The following is a 21,304-nucleotide window of genomic DNA, read 5'->3' as shown; positions in this document are numbered from 1 at the left end:
TTCTCAAAACTCTGCCTTCCTCACATGCCTGACCTAGATCCCCTTAGAGCTGCCCCTCCTAGGGTGACCAGACACTGGGAGTCAGCCTCTGTATGGGGACATAATTCAACTGTCAAGAACACATTCCGTAACATGCACAAAGGCCAAGGACAACAAACACACGGATGTGCCTTCTTCTTTTTAAAGAATACAACAGTCATAGGGTCAAAAACGAAAACCACACAGAAGGATATAAAATGAAAAGATTCCCAGGCTCTCCCGCTCTCCTTCCCAGATGTGATACTGATTACATTTCCTGTGCAAATTATCTTATTTCTGAATGTTATTAATATGACAGGAATATTGGGGCGCCTGGGTGGCTCAGTGGGTTAAGCCTCTGCCTTCGGCTCAGGTCATGGTCTCAGGGTCCTGGGATTGAGCCCCGCATCGGGCTCTCTGCTCGGCGGGGAGCCTGCTTCCCCCTCTCTCTGCCTGCCTCTCTGCCTACTTGTGATCTCTCTCTGTCAAATAAATAAATAAAATCTTAAAAAAAAAATATGACAGGAATATTATGCAGAATATGTTTCTTCTAAGTCTTCCAGAGCCTGCCTGCCTTCATCAGAAATGGAGGTTAAATTCAGGTCCCAGGTATTGAAACTTGAAATTTTCCTGCAATCTAAAACAGATTTCAGACCTAAATAGATTCGATTTCTTTTTTTAATAAAAAATTCACACATTTTACCTTTTAAGTCAGATTTTATTTCTATTCATGGCAAAACAAACTCTTCAAATATTTATAAAAATACCAAAAGTTGGCAGTCACTTGGAAACAATTTATTATTAACTAGAAATCCATTAAGAAAATGCACTGAATACACTCAAAGTTAAAATGAAACAGTGACACGGGTTCAATGCCTTGACAAATAAATCAACAGTTCCTGGTAAAACTCCCAATACAAGAGAAGTTTAAAAACAAATGCCCTTCGAATTCCAGTTTTGTGCCTGTAAACAGGTCTCAGCTGACCTCAGTGATAAGCTTAACAACCACATCACTGTGACTGGCAGGGTTGGGGATGGTTGAAATAATCTTGTAATTACAAGGGCGTGGGAAGTAATCCAATTAATAGCACCAAAAATATGTAATCTCACAATAAAGGGAGCACTGATTTGAAAAATTAATGTCTGTGGGCATTTTCTTCCCCAAATGGGGGGTAGAGCAAATGTGGGCAATTACCGTTCAGCAATATTCCCAGGACCTAAGGCACCCAGCCGTCCGGGGCTCCTGACTCTCCAAACCTCGGTATCCGCAAGCTCCTCACGTGGTCCTCCCAGGACCCGGAACTGGAGCGCTGAGGCCGCCGCCGCCAACAAGCTCCGATTCGCATTACCAGGCTCCAGCCCTTCAGATCCCGTCCCTACCTGTGCCCCTTCTAATGCCGCAACAAGCCGCCCCTGTGCAAGCGCAGCCCGCCTGGCCTCGGGGCGCGCAGGAGGCGCACGCGGTCCTAAAGGCAGCCGGCGCTGGACTTCTGTCACCGCCGTCCGCGGCCTGCTGTGCGGCTCGTCCACCGGGACGGGCGGACGCCCTAACGTTGCAGACTAAGTAATGAGCTCGTGAACAACAGCCCTGCCAGGCCTCTCTTCTCTTACCCTTGCTGTTCTCCAGGAAGAGATTCCTCTCCGGTGAGCCAAGTCCAGCGGCTCATTCCAGCCTGCAGCAGCGACGCGTGGCTCCGGGAGTGTCCGGTCATCTGCCCGGATTCTCCCCGCTCGGCCCCCACAACGGCACTCAGCGCCCCTGCTCGGGAAGCGCCGAGAGCAGATGACGCGACTAGGACACGGCCCATCACAGGCGACACAAGCAGTCCTCCTGCTGCGTATGGGGCCTGGCCACGACTATGGCAAAGGCCACAGAAGAAACATTTTTACCACGGGGGGTTGCACGGTCATCGTCCTGACGTCGTCCGCCTCCCTTCAGCTCTCTGCCCTGACAGCCTCCGTCTGTCTTCACCACGCTGCGTCTCCCGGAGGCACGAGGACCTCTTCTAAGCCGGTTTTTGTGGTTTCTCCAGCCAACCGTGAAACCAGGCCTGCTGGGACGGAGGGTGAAACCCTGAGCAATTCTCTGGGAGGCCAGGAACCGGCTGCTGACTTCTCAGGGTCTTGAGGCGGCCAGGCCGGCCGTGCCCCTCTACGCGGCGTCCTCGTCATCCCCCGTCACGATGTCCGGGTTCCTCTTCTGCTCGGCCTCCGGCCCCGCGGGCAGAATGCTGGTCACGGTGTGGAGAAGTGCCTCGATCTGCTCCTCCGTGAGCCGCTCTTCGCTCTCCTCCACCATCTGCAGAAGGAGACCTCGGAGGGTTACAGTCGAGCCGCACAGGCCAAGTCCGACCCTGCCCTCCCCACCCACGTTGTTCCCGGTCCGCTGCCCTCCGGCGTGCCAAGCTCGGGGCCTGGCTGCAGAGCCCCCTCGGGGCTCTTGGTCCTCTCCGTCCTGGTGGGAGGGAGGGAGAAGCCGACTCAAATTCCTAAGCCACCGCTCAAAATGGGTCAAGGCAAAAAGCAACTTGCAGGTTAGCACTTTTCCTCAAAGAAACAGAAAACTCTACCAGTCCTACACCCACCCACATGCACACGTGAGTCTGTTGTATGTGCCAAGAAAACTCACCTCTGGCAAGTGAAATGGCCCTTTACATACTTCCGGATTTCACAAGCACAGCTGAACTCAGGAATCCTACCAGCAACTCATCTGATGGTGGCCCACTGCGTGCCAATGCTCCTCTACTTCTCCGCATCCCCACTCCCACCACCAGCAGCTCTTCCAGGAGCTCGCGTGCTTGACCGCACACAGCACTTCCCGTCTGGTACTTCTCTCAAGCCTCGCAACAGTCCCGGCCAAGGAGAGGATGGGAATCCCAAGCCAGGCCTGCCTGACACTTAACACCTACAATCAACCTAACACACACCATGTGGCCCTGGTCCTCTCCTGGGAACGTGGAGCAGGAGTCTGATGAGTGACGGCTGGGGAATGACCCCCGCTGTCTCACTAAATCAGGTCCACTTAGAGCCCAGCGTGACACATCCTGGAAATCTACACACGAACGACCCACAATTATGAGCAGTTTTCTTAGCCTCACCTCTAGTTCTCCATATATTAACGAATACAAACACAGTCAACAATGTTTTTAAGAGTAACACACCGGCAGGCAAAGTACTAACCCATGTTCCCTCAGTGGCACCAGTCATCTATCACAAACAGCTAGACGTGTCCAGGGTTCTGTTCTGCGGCATTTCCCAAAGCAACTCTGAAATCTGCCAACTAAGACCAAGAGGAATTCTGTGAAGAAATCCTAGCAGATTTAAGTAAAACAAACGACAAGCTAGGCTTACAACCATGAAAAGGATTTCAGTCTAACTATCTCACTTCAGACGACAGCAGAGAAGCTGATCAGATCAGGTAATGTGTCCAAGATCACATCACAAACTCCTGGCAAACCACTGGTCTCTTCAAGTTTCTACGACCAGAGAATAATCCTGAGTGTTCTAGGGTGGGAGATCCTTTTTTTTTTTTTTTAAGATTATTTATTTATTATTTAATAGACAGAGATCACAAGTAGACAGAGAGAGGAATAGGGTGGGAGATCCTGAGTGAACCAACGGGGCTGCGGTCATATAAAAAGACCATTTCCTAAAGATTCAAAGGCTCCATAAAATGTAAGCTCTATTGAACAAGAAATGATCCTCAAAAATCCATTTTTTAAACCAGACATGTAAAATTAGGGTGTGTAAAAGGAAATAATCTAACACAGACTGTCTCCAAAATATGAAGGAGTTGGAAAGGGGTACATCCGATTTGATTATTTAATCTTAAGAAAAGATGGTCTCCACCGAGAGAGGAATGTCTCCAAATTCGTGAACTGGCACGTGCATTTAGTTCGGAACTGCTCCCCAGCTCGGGGGAAGCGGGCAGGGAGGTTCAGACGGCTCTGGGACGCTGACAACCTCCCAGCAGTACTCGTGTGGGGGCTTTCCCACAGTCCCCACCCAGCACGCGGCCGTCCACTGTTGCGTAAGCGCGGGCTCAGCATTACGAAGCCCGACCTGGGCCTCAGAGCAAGTAGTGCAAGGTCTTGTGACTTTGGATTCCAGCTCTTTTTTTTTTTTTTTTGAAAGAATTTAGTTATATGACTTCTGAGAAGCCTTCATTTTTAGAAGACCAAATGGAGAAGACTTGACCAGGCCACCTTCCTGCATCCCCTCCTCTGGTGTGGCAGATGCAGTGATGGTCAGGCGTCAGCTAATGTGTTCCCGGTGAGAGTGCCGGAGAACAGAAGGTTTCATCAGCACACACTTCTCGGGTCACAAACTTTTCACACTAAGATTCCCAGTCACAGCAAGAAAACCCAAACCTCATTAAGCAAAATGAAACACACAGACACAAAAAGAAACTCTCAGAAACCAAAAACTCACTAACCCCTCTTGGATCAAGACAAAATGATACGAACTCTATCACTTGTCACCTTTTCTTCCCAACACGGAGGAAACTGAGGCCAAAATAAGGAAATGCAAAGCACCATCTCAACATCTAAACACTGAGGTTTCAAGTTGTTCCGAATATAAGGGCGAATGAATGTGAAAATCCCAAGTATCTGCAGATGGGTCAAAAAGAAAGTTTCATCACATACAAATTCCTAGGGGCTGTCAAACTGGCCTGCTAGACTCCAAAAATGGTTGCTTCTCATTCTAAGCTGTCAAGGCAAACTTCCTACTTTACCCAAAACAACAAAACAACTCAAACTAGTAACAATGGACACTTCTATTTGACCCAGAACAGTTCACTTAATCTCTGTAACTTTCAAATTTTCTCCACTGTAAAATGAAAGTAATGCCTACAGTAAGGACCAAATGAGAACAAACATTACAGTGTTTTGTAAGCCATAAAACTCTTATTTATTCCAAGACATTTAATAATCATTTAAAAAAAGATTTTATTTATTTATTTGACAGAGATCACAAGCAGGCAGAGAGGCAGGCGGTGGGGGGGAGGGCGTGGGCGGGGGGGGGGGAAACAGGCTCCCTGCTGAGCAGAGCCCAATGCCGGTCTTTATCCCAGGACCCTGAGACCATGACCTGAGCCAAAGGCAGAGGCTTTAACCCACTGAGCCACCCAGGCGCCCCTATAATCATTAACTTTTTAAAAAAAATATGTTATTTATTTGACAGACAAAGAACACAAGCAAGGAGAGTGGGAGGGGGAGAAGCAGGCCTCCCGCTAAGCCAGGGCCCTGATACGGGGCTCAATCCCAGGATCCTAGGGCCATAACCTGAGCTGAAGGCAAAGGCTTAACCATCTGAGCCACCCAGGCGCCCCGATAATCCCTGACTTTTAACAGGCATACATATATGGAGTGCTGTTCAGGACAGTGGCCTGTGAGGTCATGAGGCTCACTGTCCTGTCTTCAGGCCAGAGAGCTCACGAACTGTTCCCATACGAACACACAACAGGGAGTGGCAGAAATCACGAAGCTGGTGGCTTCCTCCTCGCCTCACAGACAGCAGACAGTCACCTGTGGATCTGTGGATCTCAGCAAATCATGGCTGAGGTGTAACTAAAAGCAGCTTCAGCCTCCAAAACAGAACACTAATAAATGCTGGGTGCCGCACATGCTTCTGGACGTGAGGAGAATAAATGAGCTGTTAGGTTATCGCAGGGAATCCTCTGTACTTCACACCCTGTGTGAAAACCTCATTTCTTATCCCTCGCTTGGGAGGAGACACTGCCACAAGCCTTGGTAGATGTTTCGCTACCCTCTGTAGCCAAATCCCAGGCTTGGGAAAAATCGGAGTATAAAATGGTCTGACTGCTGGGAAACAATATACACATGAAGACCTACTACCTACTTGTGAAAAGGCGAAAAGAACAGACAGTCTCAGGGGACACCACACACATCTTCCTTCTTGCTATGCAAAGCACATGGCTTGGAGGAGAAAGTAAGGCTTTGTCAGACAGACCCAATTAGCCCGTCACTAGCACAGACTCTGCTGAGGGCATGAAAGGTGACATACACAAATCCCACGGCATACAGCAGGCACTCTTAATAGTAGCTAATTGTACCAAGTAATGACAGAGTTTCTACAGGGATGAGGTCACGCTAATCCTCATCTCCTCTCTCCATCTGTCATTAAGCCATGAATAACATATGTTGCTGATTAAAGTTGGAGGAAATAGGACATGTGATCTTTAACCCAGAGGGACATGAATTAGTTTCTTGCTGATGTGTTTGTTTCTTCTTTTCTAAGCTGTATCTTCAACACAGTTGAAAGCATCAGAATAAGGGTACAAAAAAAAAAAAAAGGATTTCTATTTAGCCTAAAGGCCAGTTCCCCCAGAAAGTCACCCTTTATGGAAGGAATTTTTCTAATTTAATTTTGGGTGCACTCTGAAGGACAGAAACAACACTGGGAAGACAATAAAAGTTATAGTCAAAAACTAAATTCCCGTGACCCTTTCAAAAAGGTTCTTTGTAAAGCGATTCTAAACATCATAGGTATTTCTGGTTACTTTCTTCCACACTCTTCTGAAGGAACTTTGACAAAGGAGAAGTTCTTCTAAAATTGACTTTGCAAATTCCTTAATTCTCCTTTCGTTAATTCTCCGATCAGTTTTTTTTTCTTAAACCGGCAGTTAAATGGCCTGCCTGATACTTAGAGCTTCGACGGTATTCTCTGCCCTGCACAGCGGAGGGAAACTGCCCCAGGACATCAACACAGCAGCTGCTCGGTTTGTCTCACTGGGCCTCATTTTCATACTCTCCTTAGACCATGTGTGGCTCCTACTCTTGCCGCTTCGCACCATTCTAAAGCTTGGGTCGCCTGTGCAAGTGATGAGAGTCCGCTGAACGGTCGTATGCCGCGAAACAAGACTATCACGTCTGTGGTTTTAGAAAGTGAACTGACCGTGGTGGGAAAGGTAGACTGGAGGGGCCAGACTGAGGCAGGGATGACAAGAGGACAACCGCGAGAGCCACACTGAGAAGTGACAGAAATGGACACGGTGCAGCAGGGAGAGAAGAGAGAACAAGGGAAGACAGAAGCAACGGAACCTAGGGACTGAGTGCGTAGATCAAAGGCAGAGAATGACTTCCAGGTTTCTGGCTTAGGAGACTGGGCCAGGAGGCTGAGAGAGCACAGGAGGAAGGGCACATGTGCTCCGTGAACCAAGAACAGAAACGGGGGAGCAGGGCTGAAGGCAGGAGTCAGGGAGGAGAAATTCTGCCAGAGTCGTGGTGAGTCTATTGTTTCCACGCAACATCTGGTTGGCAGTAATGCCTACAGGAAACCAGTGGCCAGAACCGGGCAGGACATCAAGGGAGACAAAGAGCCGCTGAGATGCCCAAGCCCCGAGAAAGAACTAAACTTCGTCTCGCCTCTTACTTTCCAAGTCCGTACCAACTAGGATCAAACTGGTGAGGTCCCCTCCTCTCACGAAATGGGGGTAGTCGGGCCATCTTTTCAAGAAATGGCAATTCCTGCCTCGTCTGTTCTCCACCTTTATCACCTTCCTCCCTCTCAGGCCCGGAAACCAGCCCCTCACGCTCAGGCCATCTTCACTCACCAGTTGGATCTCAACAGCAGTCATAGGCCTGTGATTCAACAGCTGAAGCTTTTCAGCTCTGTCAAAAGAAAAGTACAAAGAATTTAAAACTCTTATTCCCTTTAGAATCCTGAGTCTTGACCAAACTGTTTAGAGAACGCTGTGTCAGATGACAAATGGGAGAACCTGCTGGAACGTGGCCTTCGGTTTCTTCAACTGTAAAATGAGAGAATGAGAACAGGAGAGCCTATGTCGGAGACTCTCGGAGGGTACAAGTGTGTATCAGAATTCTGACAACAACAGAGATACTGACGAAAAGAAATGTAACAAATAGCAGAGGTGCAGTCTTAATACACTTTATCGGAAAAATATGAAGAAAATAACATTCTCTTAATCCAGATTATAGAAAGATTATAAAACAATCTTGGTTGGTTGGTATCACTTAGAAATGGCTGAGAATTTGGGGCACCTGGGTGGCTCAGTGGGTTGAGCCTCTGCCTTCGGCTCAGGCCATGATCTCAGGGTCCTGGGATCGAGCCCCGCATCGGGCTCTCTGCTCAGCAGGGGGTCTGCTTCCCCCCCCCCCCTCTGCCTGCCTCTCTGCCTACTTGTGATCTCTGTCTGTCAAATAAATAAATAAAATCTTAAAAAAAAAAAAAAAAGAAATGGCTGAGAATTCCTTTTTGAGATTAATATTAAACGTCAGATTTTGACTTATTATCTTAGAAAACAAAAACCAGGACAGGAAGGGGGCAGGGGCTAATGTACAGAGGCACAGGCGTAGTCCTCTACACACACAGTTCACAGTCCAGCTGGGAAAGGAGACAAACACAAGCCAGTCTTAACAAACAGGTCACAACTAAAGGGAAGAATCTTCACCGGTCACAAGACCACAGTGAGCTCACTGCCAGAGGGGTGGCTGAAATGTGTGGACTCTCACAGGTGACACAGGACTTAAAAGAAAAAAGAAGAGCTCCAGTGACCGCCCCTGTGTAGGTGACAATTTTGAAGTTTCATCTCTCATTCTGACCCAGGAGCTCCAGACTCCTCTTTCAGTTCAACTCAGTAAATATTTATTGAGCTTAAAGGCATTCTGAAATGAACAGATGAATGAGCCACAGGCCCACAGCGGCTCTGGGGGAAGCAGCACATTAGCCAGCCGCCCTATGCCGGGGTCTCACCATCTGTACAACAGCAACGATGACAGAACTTGTGTCTCACCAGGGGGTTCGTAGGGATGGACATCTTTCCGTTTATACCGTCCGCAGCTACCATTTGTTGCTTACTTCCCATATGGCGAGCACACTGAGCCCTCCAACCTAACCGACGCTGAGATGGTGAGTAACCTGCCCAAGGTTACACAGCTAGGAAATGGCAGAGCTGGGACTCGGCCATCAAAGCTCATGTTCTTAACCATCTGCTTCTAGTACTCAGTATTCAACACGATGACTGTCACACAGCTATGTCTCCACAAATGGCAGTCATTAGGGAGGCACTTGTAATTAAGTTCTACTCCTCATATTCCCCCAAACATTTCCTCTAGACTCAAAGATGACTTCACAGAGGAGGAAACCCTTGCACTGGGCCCTGAAGGATTTTCTAGGCAAAATGATTATAGGAAAGGGGAGTCAGGACCAGAACAGCCCGAGTAAATGGCCAGAAGAACAAAAATGACGGAATTTTGGGAAACAGCTGCATGAGAGGCTGTGGGACCTGAGGCTGGGTCATCAGAACAAGACCACACAGGCTCCAACTGCAGGGCTGCACGTGACTCTGCGGACACCGGAAAGCAACCGAGGAAAGACGTGACATGCTCTCAGGTGAGAAGAAATGAGGCAGGGCTGGCAATGAGACTGGACAGTGAAGCGCTCCTGGCCACCCCGAGGTCAACAGGACCTAACAACCGCCTCAGTGGGGCGGGGACAGGCGAAGGAAAGAGAAGAGTCAGGGTTCAATGTCAGGCTTTTAGGCTGTTTGGGAAAAATTTATTATTTGAAATCTGAGTTTGAGTTTGAGGTTGCTTTCGGAACAACAAGGAGAACTCTGTCCAGCCACCTGTCTAGTTTTAGGTCTAGTGCGACCAGCAGACTGGACGTATCAGCAAGGAGTCACACGAAACAATGGGAGTGCACCACGGTCCACACCAACTACACAGCAAGTGAAGACCAGGACAGGGGGCGGGGGGAGCAGGCTGACAGTCAGAAGTCACCGGATTTGCCAAAACAGAGGACACCAGTGGCCTGTGCAAGTAGTTTGGTAGAATGACAGTGGTGGGGACAACTGGATTGTGGGGACTAAGGATTAACTGTGGAGAAATTAACCTTTACTTTTCCTGTAATGCAGTATCACTGCTTTATTAAGACCTTTAAAACAGACTCTATTCTACATTTTGAGTATAAAAAAATCCACAAGTGCGCCACAGTGCAAACAGAAACATACAACAGAGGATTTCCATAATAATCAATGGTACAGCCAAAAGCATCACACGTACAGAACCCAACATTTAGATGAACTGAAATTATAAGATAAAATAGAACCCAATTTCAGAAAAGAAAAACCAAAGTACTAAGGATCCCGAAACATTCTTAGCGCTAATGAGATTTCACTGGACTCAAATCACTCGGAGGTGAGGCATTCACAGTATGACCCCATTAACCCTGCTTGGGAATTCTCAGGAGCCGTGAGTGGCTGCATCGGGCAGGCTGACAACAAAGGGCAACCAGATTTTGATCTGAAAACTCCCCTTTATTTGGCTCTAAAGTTATCAGGCTTTTGAAAGGCATCTTCCTCACTGCCCCTCAGATTTTATTTTATTTTTTAAAGATTTTATTTATTTGACACACAGAGATCACAAGCAGGCAGAGAGGCAGGCAGAGAGAGAGGGGGAAGCAGGCTCCCTGCAGAGCAGAGAGCCCGATGCGGGGCTGGATCCCAGGACCCTGGAATCGTCAACTGAGCCGAAGGCAGAGGCTTAACCCACTGAGCCACCCAGGCGCCCTGCCCCTCAGATTTTAAACAATTTGCTTTCAGTCCAGTTTGTACTGATGTTCTTTGTTCAAACCAACCTCAGTTTTCCCGGCACCAAAGCAAATTTAGGTTTGGCCCGTGTCTAGTAAAACAACCTGTGAGGGAGGTCCAAGAGGCAGATGCAAAAGCAAAAGCAATGGGGTCTGTGCTTAGGGTACAGAAGGGGTTTGAGACTCCCTGTGAAAGACGAGCTCAAAGATGGCGCGTGGGGAGATGTGAGGAGGGAAGGAAGTCAGTCCGGCTGGCCTGTCCCGCAAGTCAGACTCAAGGGGAAACGGCAGGAGGAACAGAAGACTAGGCCTGATGGTGGGACACGCAAAGGACGGAAAGGCAAAGGCAGACACCTGAAGCATTTTACTTCCCACGTGCACTGTAGGTCAAAGACTTAGAGGAAAGTAAAGGCCAAGCAGAATGACTTGACAACTTTAATTCTCGGAGGGTGAACGTTCCCTCCAAGCCTAATTTGATAATTTCATGACGGAAAGCCAAGACCAGCGTGGCACAGCATCGCTCCGCAGGAATTTAAGGATGATCCTCGGGGCTACCTCACCGACGTGGTTTCATGGATGGCTGCCTCCCCCGCATCAAAACGCTTCGGGGAGGTTCTGCCACCACAGCACGGTTTCTCAGTAAATCTGAAAAGTGCCCAAAGTCGGGCAGCAGAAAGACCGCGCCACGGGAGTCTGAAGTGCAACGTGAGGCTGACAGGACCAGAGCAGGTGAGCTACGACAGTGCCAGAGGGACGTGACCTCTTTCCCAGCACACTGGCGGTCTGCCCCTCACCAGATGCCGGAGCCGCCCCCCTACGCCACCCGTGAAGAGGTTTCCTTTCCGCTGAGTTCGAAGGACAGTGGCTCCCTGCTGCACGCGGAGCAGCCCCGGGAAGGCGTGCGGCGGGTGGAGGAGGACCGCAGCCGGCGGCAGGCCCGGCCCTGCATGCGGCGCCGGCAAAACACCCTCCCTCCGCCGGCACCGCTGTGCCAGGCACACAGATGGACCAAGTGGACAAGCCGCAGGGACTGTGGAACCTAAAGCCCGTCTGGGCCCTGGGAAGACGCGGTGAGGCATGGGGGGACGTGGTAGGGACCGCGGCAGTCGTGGGTGCACGAGGCTCAGACGACGGAGCTCTGAGTGGGCAGAAGGAGCATTAGCACGGGCAGCCTGAGGAGGACACAGGTCTGAGGGGACACCGGACGGCCACGAGGCTGCACAGGGTAGACTGGCCGTGCTCGACACTGACCTCTGCAGTTCACAGAGGTCACGGGTCTGGTTCTGCGCAGCATCACAGACCAAAATACCCTCCTGACAGGTAGAACTAAAAGAGCAGAGACAGCCTGGGGATGGCAGGTTCTCGAGGGACACTGCAGCACGGCTGCTGGGTGAGAGCTAAGCACAAGGAAAGATTGAAATTATAGGGGAGAAAGGGAGAAAGACCCTCAGAAAAACAGAAGTCCCACGTTTTGGCAAAGAGGCTCATCGTGTTCCACTGAGGCCACAGCACTGTTGGGGGGGGGGCAGATCTGAGGGGACCTGAAGGGAAAGGCCATTCATTCACTGGATAATTCTCAGTGAAGGAAGTGAAGTCACCATCTGAGAAGGCAGGAAGGACCCGGAATAAGACCAGCTGCAGGTGTGTTTGTCTGTGTTTGAGAAAGAGAGGGAAAAGGAGAAGCAGACTCCCCACTGAGCAAAGGGCCCAATGCTGGGCTTGATCCCAGGACCAAGAGATCCTTTTTTTTTAAAAAAATACTTTATTTATTTATTTATCGGAGAAAGAGCACAAGCAGGGGGAGTTGCAGAGGGAGAAGCAGACACCCTGCTGAGCAAGGAACCCAACACAGGACTTAATGCCAGGACCCTAAGATCTTGACCTGAGCCAAAGTTAGATGCTGAACTGAGTCACCCAGGTGCCCCCAGCAAGCAGTTTTTGTTTTGTTTTGTTTTTAAGATTTTATTTATTTGTTTCAGAGAGAGAGAGAGAACACAGGCATGACAAGGGGGAGGGTCAGCGGGAGAAGCAGACGCCGTGCCGAGCAGGAAGCCCAATGCAGAACTCGATCCTGGGACTCCAGGATCATGACCTGAGCTGAAGACCGTCGCTTAACCCACTGAGCCACCCAGGTGTGCCCCCCTACCCCCAGCAAGCAGTTTTTTTGGTTTTTGTTTTAAAGATTTTATTTATTTATTTGTTAGAGAGAGAGAGAGAGAGAGCACAAGCAGGCAGAGAGGCAGGCAGAGGTAAGGGGGAAGCAGGCTCCCCGCCGAGCAGAGAGCCTGATGCGGGGCTCGATCCCAGGACCCCGGGATCATGACCTGAGCAGAAGGCAGAGGCTTAACCCACTGAGCCACCCAGGGCACTCCTCCCCCGCTCAGCAAGCAGTTTTAAAGACCCAACTGAGCTGGAAAATAATATGAACCCTCATTCCAAATAAAATCATTTTAACCATCATTACCCAACCGTATGAACAAAGAACAGAGAAAAAGGACAGCCGAATGAATGAGCGTCTCTGCTACAAATCAGTCACAGCGATGGAACTCCGCTCACGGACTGACCGGCTGCTGTCCTGCTGGGCTCTGAACGGCCGGAGCCGGTCCTGCGGTTACACAGAAGGGTCTTGTGAGTCCCCGAGTAACAAAAACGCTCACAGCTGTCCCCTGAAGAAGCCCACCTGGAGTCCAACCAACCAAGCAAGTTCTCTGCTGCCACACTCAAGGAGCTGAGCACGGCACGAGTGAAATCATGGAACCACACTCCCGCAGGCTCCAGCTCGAGGGCTGGGGCCGCAAACAGTCCCCTCTCCCCTCACCTCTAACCAAGCCTGTTTCCACCGTCTCCGCTCTCGCGCCTTCACTTCAGCTCACTGCCCTTTAGCTCCTGTCCCAACTGATCACCAAAACCCTCCTTGCCAAAGGGCCCGGCGACCTCCACATGGACAACTCTAGCGGATGCTCCCCTGTCCTGTTCTGCCCTGTCTCTACGCTATCACTCCCTCCTTAAAACTGTCTACCTGCGGCTTCCACAAACCATTCTTTCCTGATTCTCTTATCCAACTAGACCTTCATCTCTTTCTAGGCTTTGTCTTCTGCTGCTTGCCTCTGTCGCATTCCCACGGTGCCGTCCTCCACCGTCTGACCCCTTATATCCGAACCTCACAATCTCACCCGCTACTATAGGTTTTAGGGCAAGTCATCCACGTCTTCATGCCATGTGACCTCAGCTCCAGACCTCTGTAACCAGCGGCCACCTAGATATCTCCTGAACACCTCAGGCCGATGTCAGGCTCAAACATCCCAAGTGAACTGCCTCTCCTTTCCTACACACCAGCTCCATTCTCTCAACTTCTCATCTTGGTAAAGAAGCAGACACCCCGGCCAGAAACCTGAGGGTCATCCTTCACCCCTCCCTCTTACCCACTGCCAGTATTAAGTCACTGAGAATTAAAAACTGTTTGTTTGTTTGTTTTTAAAGATTGTTTCTTTTTCAAAATATCCATCCCCTCCTCACCATTTCTATAAGCCCCAATTCTTCTTGGTTAGAGGACAATGGCCTCTACCCCCAGAGGTCTGCCACTTTTTAAACCTATCTTCATTTACAAATAAAGTACCTTTTAAGAGATGAAAATCTGGCCGCCTCAATATCCTGCTCGTAATCCTCCCACTGTCTCCACAGGTTTTGGTACGAGTCTGAATTTCCTTAGTTCAGTCTCCAGAGCCAACTGAAACTTAGTGTTTGTCAATCTCCCTATGTTCACATGCCTTTGCTCTCCCCATGCACTCACACCCCAATTAGATGAAACTAAACACCGCCCAGAAAAGCATCAGGCCACTTGACTCTGCTTCGCACACCACATTCCCTCTGCTCAGAGAGAACTAACTCGCCTGAACCTGACTGACTCTTCCTTTATATTAAAACCCAGTGTCACCTCCCAGAGACAAAACGTTATACTCAAATTCTGACACTTCAGTGGGTCTCTCTACTATGACCCTCCTACCATTACACTGTATTCATCTCTGTGTCCCCCAAATAGGGACAAAGCTGGAGGGTAAGTTAAAGAGTTAGGCAGGACCGACTTTCAGGAAAAGTACAAAGAGGAGACAACTGCTGAACACCGGGGAGACCTGGGGCAGGATTCCATGCTCTGAGAGCAGACAGCGTAACCACACGCCAGACAGCAGGGAAACGTGACAACCTCCCGTCTCCTCTGAACTTTGCTGGCCCTAGAAGTACATGTCCCACATACGGTGCCAAACCCCAAGAGTAATCTGTGTACAGAGGAGTCCCTTTTAAGGACTCTAAGTTATTTTACAAACCCACCTACGGTCCTTCTACTCCTGGGAAGTGTAGCTGCGCGTCTTAGGGAGGAGATCTCGGGACAAGAGCCGGGGCGGAAGCCAGGCTGTAGTTCGCAAGAACTAAATGCCTCAAGCAAGAATCAGTGATTAAAGAACCACATGCTTTGTGGAATGAACATGCTATAGAAAAGTAACAGGACTTCGAGTGGAGTCTCAATACTACCATTTTGTTGAATAAAGTTATGAAGTTCCTACTATACCCTCAAGGACTCTAACAGTGCAGGTATTTAAGCAAAGTAATAAGGTATAAGGTCTCCTTGTCCCAGGAGACCTGGACCACGTAAGGAGACCTGGACCACGTAAGGAGACCTGGACCACGTAAGGGCTATTATCGTGAATCTCCTCCCCCAGAGAGGACGGCAGAGAAGAACTCTCAGGAGATACGCTGACAGAAGGGTTAAAGAGCGCTTCAGCAGTTTCTGCTATAAATGGGATTCCTGTCTTCTGTCGCACTGGTTAGCACAAGATGGTCCCGGTCTTGATAGCGTCCGGCAAGCAGCCCCTGGGTCACAGGTACTGTGGAAAGCCAAGCACCTTGGAGAAGGCCCCGGGCCTCTACAGAGCAAGAAGCCCGCCAGCCCCCTCTCCTGGTTGTTTGGAGAACAACACTGCCTGCCGCTTCCGCGTCCCACTGTCATGGACAACCTATGTGACTACACTGGCACATGATCGGTCTCAGAAATCAACCACTTAATGAAAGACAGGCACCAAAAAGTCACAAAGAAAGTTAAAAATCCTCAAATTTAGGATCACAAATGGTAAAAAGGAACTTCTCTGAACATTACAATCTGCGTTAAATTTACACAGATTATGGCCAATCATGAATCATCGTACAAGCCCATTCTCATTTGGGCTTCTTTCTTTTCTTTCTTTTTGAATTAAATTCTATGCCCAACATGGGGCTTGCACCCACAACTCCAAGATCAAGAGTCTCTGCTCTACTGACTGAGCCAGCCAGACACCCCATTTGTGGGTTTCTCGAATGGTCGCCAGGTGCATATTTGTAGCAGAAAAGATGTAGGGATTGGGAAGCAATACATCAGACCAGACAAATACTGAGAAGAGGTCTTAAAAACCAACTATGAGGACTTGTGTTGTATATAAGAGAAGAGTGAGACCACCAAAGCCAACCTTTCTGCTGACTGTACCAAAACCAGGACTAAATACAAAAGCAATAACCTGAGGGCTCCGAATGAAAAGTATACAAGAGGAGGAGGACTGGGGAGGGAAAGCAACTTGAAGAACTAGTTAGTGTCGGGGGAGGACTTGAGTTTCTTTGGCTTTGTTTTCTCTTTTCTCTCATAGCCCTGATCCTCGGGCCACAGAGGAGCTATGGCAGTAGTTCCAACAGGCAGCTAGACTCCAACAGAAATCCCATCTTTCCAGCCAGAACACTGGGGAAAGAGGCCCCTGAGCCCTGGAAATCTGGATGAAACTCACACCTCAGGGGCAGCTCCCCCAGGGAGCCCAGGCAGTGAGTGTAAACAGGAAGAGAGTCTCGGGGGTCCAGAGTGCCAAGCAATACACCCTTTTTTCCCTTTCCTTCCTTGCTTTGCCCCAAGGATGGCAGCAGTAACAACTGTACATGTGGGCAGCTAAATTTTTGAGAGAAATTTAGTACTTGTGGCCAGAGAACCAATGGGGGCCAGGGCTCAAGTGGGTCAAAGAGTATAGGGGCAACCCCAGAGAGGTGTGCTAGAGAAGGGGATTCCCCTGAATTTGAGCATCAATCAGCACAAACCCTAGGTTCAGCCTGAGCTATTCGTGTGCAGAAGAGCCCCAAGCAACAAAAACCAGACTCACGCTGAGAAGTGAATACGGTAAATCACCACTCTAGTCTCATCTGCAAAAAAGATCCAAAGCTGCAGATCAAAGGTTTTAAAAACTAAACTGACATGAATCTTGCCCATGGAAGGCAAGAGACTTGAGGTGTGAACCTAACTGGGTTGACTAACTGCTAAAAGAAACAAACAAAAAAAAGCAACATTAACCAGAGGGTTTTAACAGGGTCCAGAGTCTAAACAGTATTCAAAAGGTCCAAGACATAATTCAAAGTTAATTTAAAATTACCTCAATGGAAAGAAAGAAAAGACAACTCATTCTCAAAGGAACACATAATCAACAGATACCAAACCTACAATCACCCATATGTTAGAACTATAAAAGACATTAAAGTAGCTACTATAACAAAATTCTTGAAATGAGCGGAATAAAGTAAGTTCTTAGGAAAGAGACAGAAATTATAAATAATAAACAAATGGAAATTTTAGAACTAAAAAACATAATGTATGAAATAAATTCACTGGCTGGACTTACTAACAAAATGGAGATGACAAAGTCTGTGAATTTATAGACAGATCAATGGAAATATCTTGTCTGAACAACTAAGAGAAGGAAGGAAAGGAAAAAAAAAATGAACAGAGAGGATTCCGGCAAAATGGCAGAGTGGAAAGAACCAGGAATCTGCCTCTCTACCACGCAGAAAACAACTGTCTAGACAACTAGACCTAAATGTAAAATGCAAACTATAAAAACTCCCAGATGATCATACAGGAGAACACCTAGATGATCCTGAGTTTGATGGCAACTCTTCAGCTACAACGCCAAAGACACAACCCATGAAAGAAATGACAGATAAAGTGGACTTCATTAAAATTAAAAACATCTGCTCTGTGAAACGCAACATCAAGAAAATGAGAAAACAGACCACAGGCTAGGAGAAAATATTTATGAAAGACACAGGATAAAGGACTGTTATCCAAAATATACAACAAATTCTTCAAACAATAAGAAAACAAACAACCCAATTTAAAAATGACCAAAAGACCTAAACGAACACCTCATCAAAGAAGATACACAGGGGCACCTGGGTGGTTTGGTTGTTTAAACATCTGACTTCGGCTCAGGTCATGATCTTGGGTCCTGGGATCCAGCCCAGCATGGGGCTTCCCACTTGGTGGGGAGTCTGCCTCTCCCTCTGCCCTTCCCCATGCTCATGCTCTCTCTCTCAAATAAATAAAATCTTAAAAAAAAAGAGGGACACAGATGGCAAAGATGCTCGGCATTAAATATTATTAGGAAACTATGCAAATTAAAACAAGATACCATTTGGGCGCCTGGATGGCTCAGTTGATTAAGCCTCTGCCTTCAGCTCAGGACATGAGCCCATGGTTCTAGGATCCACTCCCACATGGGGGGGGGTCCCCTACTCAGTGGGGAGCCTACTTCTCCCTCTGCCTGCCACTCCTGCTGCTTGTGCACATGGGCGCGCACTCTCTCTCTTGCAAATAAACAAGTAAAATCTTAAAAAACAACAATAAAACAAGATATCATTTTACACCTATTAGAATGGCCAAAATCCAGAACACTAAGATCACCAAATGTTAGTGAGAACTGATGCCTACAGAACTCTCATTCACTGATGGGGGATGCAAAATGATACAGGCATTTCGGAAGGCCGTCTTGTGGTCTCGTACAAAACTAGACATACTCTTACCCTGTGATCCAGCAAGTGCACTCCTTGGTATTTACCCAGAGGAGCTGAAAACTTACATTGACAAAAAAATCCTGTACACAAATGTTTAAACTAGGTATTTTTGATAACTGCCCAAACTTGGAAGCAACCAAGATGTCCTTTAGTGGATAATGAACTCACAAATTACAGTACCTTCGACAACGGAATATTCTTTAATGCTAAAAAGAAATGAGCTATGGAACCATAAAAAGACATGGAGGAAGTTTAAAATGCACACTACCCAGCGAAAGAAGACAATGTGAAAAAGACGACATATGTAGGGTTCCCGCCACAGGACATTCTGACGAAGGTGAACTATGGAGTTAGTAAAAAGATTAGTGGTTACCAGGGGTTGTGTGTGTGGGAGGGAGGGGTTAACAGGCAGAGCACAGAGGATTTCCAGGTCAGTGAAAACACTCCATTCGATACAACAACAGGGGATATATGTGTTATACATTCATCCAAGTCCACAGGATGCGCAATTCTAAGAATGAACCACAATGTAAACTACGGACTTCGGGTAATAATGATATGTCAATGGAGGTTCACTGATTGTTAACATAGTTACCAATCTGATGGGGGACAGTGACACAGGGGGAGGCTGTGCATCTGATGCAGAGGGAATATATGAGAAATCTCTTGTCCTTCCCTTAATTTTGCTGTTAACATAAAAGTGATCTAAAAATATAAAGTCTTAATTAAAAAAAAAGGAGAAAGGACAGAGATGATTCTAGAAAAGTGACAAAGTAAAAAGCAACAGGAATCTGTCTCTCCATCTAGATAATAACTGCACTGGTAGAGTCTGTCTGATGTAACTATTTTGGAATTCTAGAGCCTCTTAAAGGCTTGCAACTTCCAGGGTAAGACTTGGAAGGTAAACTAAAGTTAATTTTGGTCAATTTTAGACCTTAGCACAGTATACCATCCTCCAATTTTATTGGTAGGCAGCTGTACCCATGTTCCTAAAGCAGCCTGCATACGTCCTCCTGAAGCCAGAGAGGGCAAAAAAGAACCTGTCCTCCCAAAGGCCTGTGCTCTAGTCACTGACAGCTGCTTCTGATCAGAGGTGCAGGTGATGGCACCATGGCCACTGCCGCTCCACTTCCAGCTCCCCTCTCAGCACGGAGTCTGCTGGAGATTCTCTCCCTCTGCCCTTCCCCTGCCCTGCTCACTCTTGCTCTAAAATAATTTTTAAAAATTTATATAAAAAGGCAAAGTATCCAAAATCTATAAAGAACTTAGCAAACTCAGCGCTCAAACAACAAATACTCCAATCAGGAAATAGGCAAAGGACATGAACAGACATTTCTGCAAAGAAAACATCCAGATGGCCAACAGACACATGAAAAAGTGCTCCGTATCACTAGGCATCAGGGAAATACAAATCAAAACCACAATGACATACCAGCTCACACCAGAGAGAGTGGCTAAAATTAACAAGTCAGGAAACGACAGGTGTTGGCGAGGATGCAGAGAAAGGGGAACCCTCCTACACTGTTGGTTTGGAATGCAAGCTGGTGCAGCCACTCTGGAAAACAGTAGGGAGGTTCCTCAAAAGGTTGAAAATAGAGCTACCCTACAACCCAACAATTACACGACTGGGTATTTACCCTAAAGATACAAATGTAGTGATCTGAAGGGGCACATGCACCTGAATGCTTATAGCAGCAATGTCCACAATAGCCAAACTATGGAAAGAGCCCAGTTGTCCATCAACAATGAATGGATAAAGATGTGTGGTATGTATGCACACACACACACACACACACACACACACACACACACACACACACGAGTATTACGCAGCCACCAAAAAATTGAAATCTTGCCATTTGCAACAATGTGGATGGAACTAGAGGATATTATGCTAAGCGAAGTAACTCAGTCAGAGAAAGACAATTATTATCATATGAGCTCTCTGATATGAGGAATTTGAGAAACAAGACAGAGGATCATAGGGGAAGGGAGGGAAAAATGAAACAAGATGAAACCAGAGAAGGAAACAAACCATAAGAGACTCTTAATCTCAGGAAACAAACTGAGGGTTGCTGGAGTGGAGGGGAGTGGAGGGGATGGGGTGGCCGGGTGATGGACATGGGGGAGGGTATGTGCTATGGTGAGTGCTGTGAATTATGTAAGGCTGATGAATCACAGACCTGTACTCCTAAAACAATACATTACATATTAATTAAAAAAAAAATTAAGGGGTGCCTGGGTGGCTCAGTTTTAAGTGTCTGCCTTCGGCTCAGGTCATGATCCTGGGGTCCTGGGATTGAGCCCCACATTGGGCTCCCTGCTCAGCAGGAAGCCTGCTTCTCCCTCTCCCACTCCCCCTGCTTGTGTTCCTTCTCTTACTGGATCTTTCTCTGTCAAATAAATAAATAAAGTCTTAAATAAATAAATAAAAATTTTTAAAAAATTGTTTGCATTGTTAAAATAAGTAAATAAAACCTCAAATAAAGTCCAAGCCAAGACTGCCCTGATACCAAAGTCAGGCAAAGACACCACAAGAAAACTAAAGACCACCAGCTCTTGTGCTGCTGTAAAATCCACAACAAAATATTAACCTAACTAGCCTATTAAGGGATTACACACAATGACCAAATGGGACTAATTTGAGGAATGCAAGAACTGTTCAACAGGTGAAAATCAATGAAATAAATCACATTAACAAATGAAGAAAAAAAACCCCACTTAATCATCTCAGTTGTTGCAGAAAAAGCATGTGACACAATTCACACCCTTTCATGATAAAAATATTTTAAAAAAACTTGGAATAGAAGGGAACTACATCAACACAACAAAGGCCACATATGAAAAACCCACAGCCAACACC

The 21,304-nt window shown here is 47.5% G+C and overlaps 1 protein-coding gene across 1 annotated transcript in view; it reads right to left on the bottom strand.

Moving 5' to 3' along the window:
- Positions 1 to 762: 762 nt before the first annotated feature.
- Positions 763 to 21,304, bottom strand: part of LOC111145692 (CGRP receptor component) — a 42,862-nt gene continuing 22,320 nt past the window's right edge. Inside the window, exons 5-6 of the mRNA XM_022500800.1 lie at positions 7,595 to 7,652; positions 763 to 2,317 (exon numbers count right to left, since the gene is read on the bottom strand). Coding sequence (XP_022356508.1) covers positions 2,171 to 2,317; positions 7,595 to 7,652 — 205 coding nt within the window. The 3' untranslated portion in view covers positions 763 to 2,170. The remainder of the gene's footprint in view (positions 2,318 to 7,594; positions 7,653 to 21,304) is intronic.

Source organism: Enhydra lutris, unplaced genomic scaffold, assembly GCF_002288905.1.
Source record: "Enhydra lutris kenyoni isolate GAN:26980312 unplaced genomic scaffold, ASM228890v2 scaffoldscaffold13, whole genome shotgun sequence".
Taxonomy (NCBI): domain Eukaryota; kingdom Metazoa; phylum Chordata; class Mammalia; order Carnivora; family Mustelidae; genus Enhydra; species Enhydra lutris.
The sequence above is the reverse complement of the archived record's forward strand: the minus strand, read 5'-3'. Positions and strand labels throughout refer to the sequence as shown.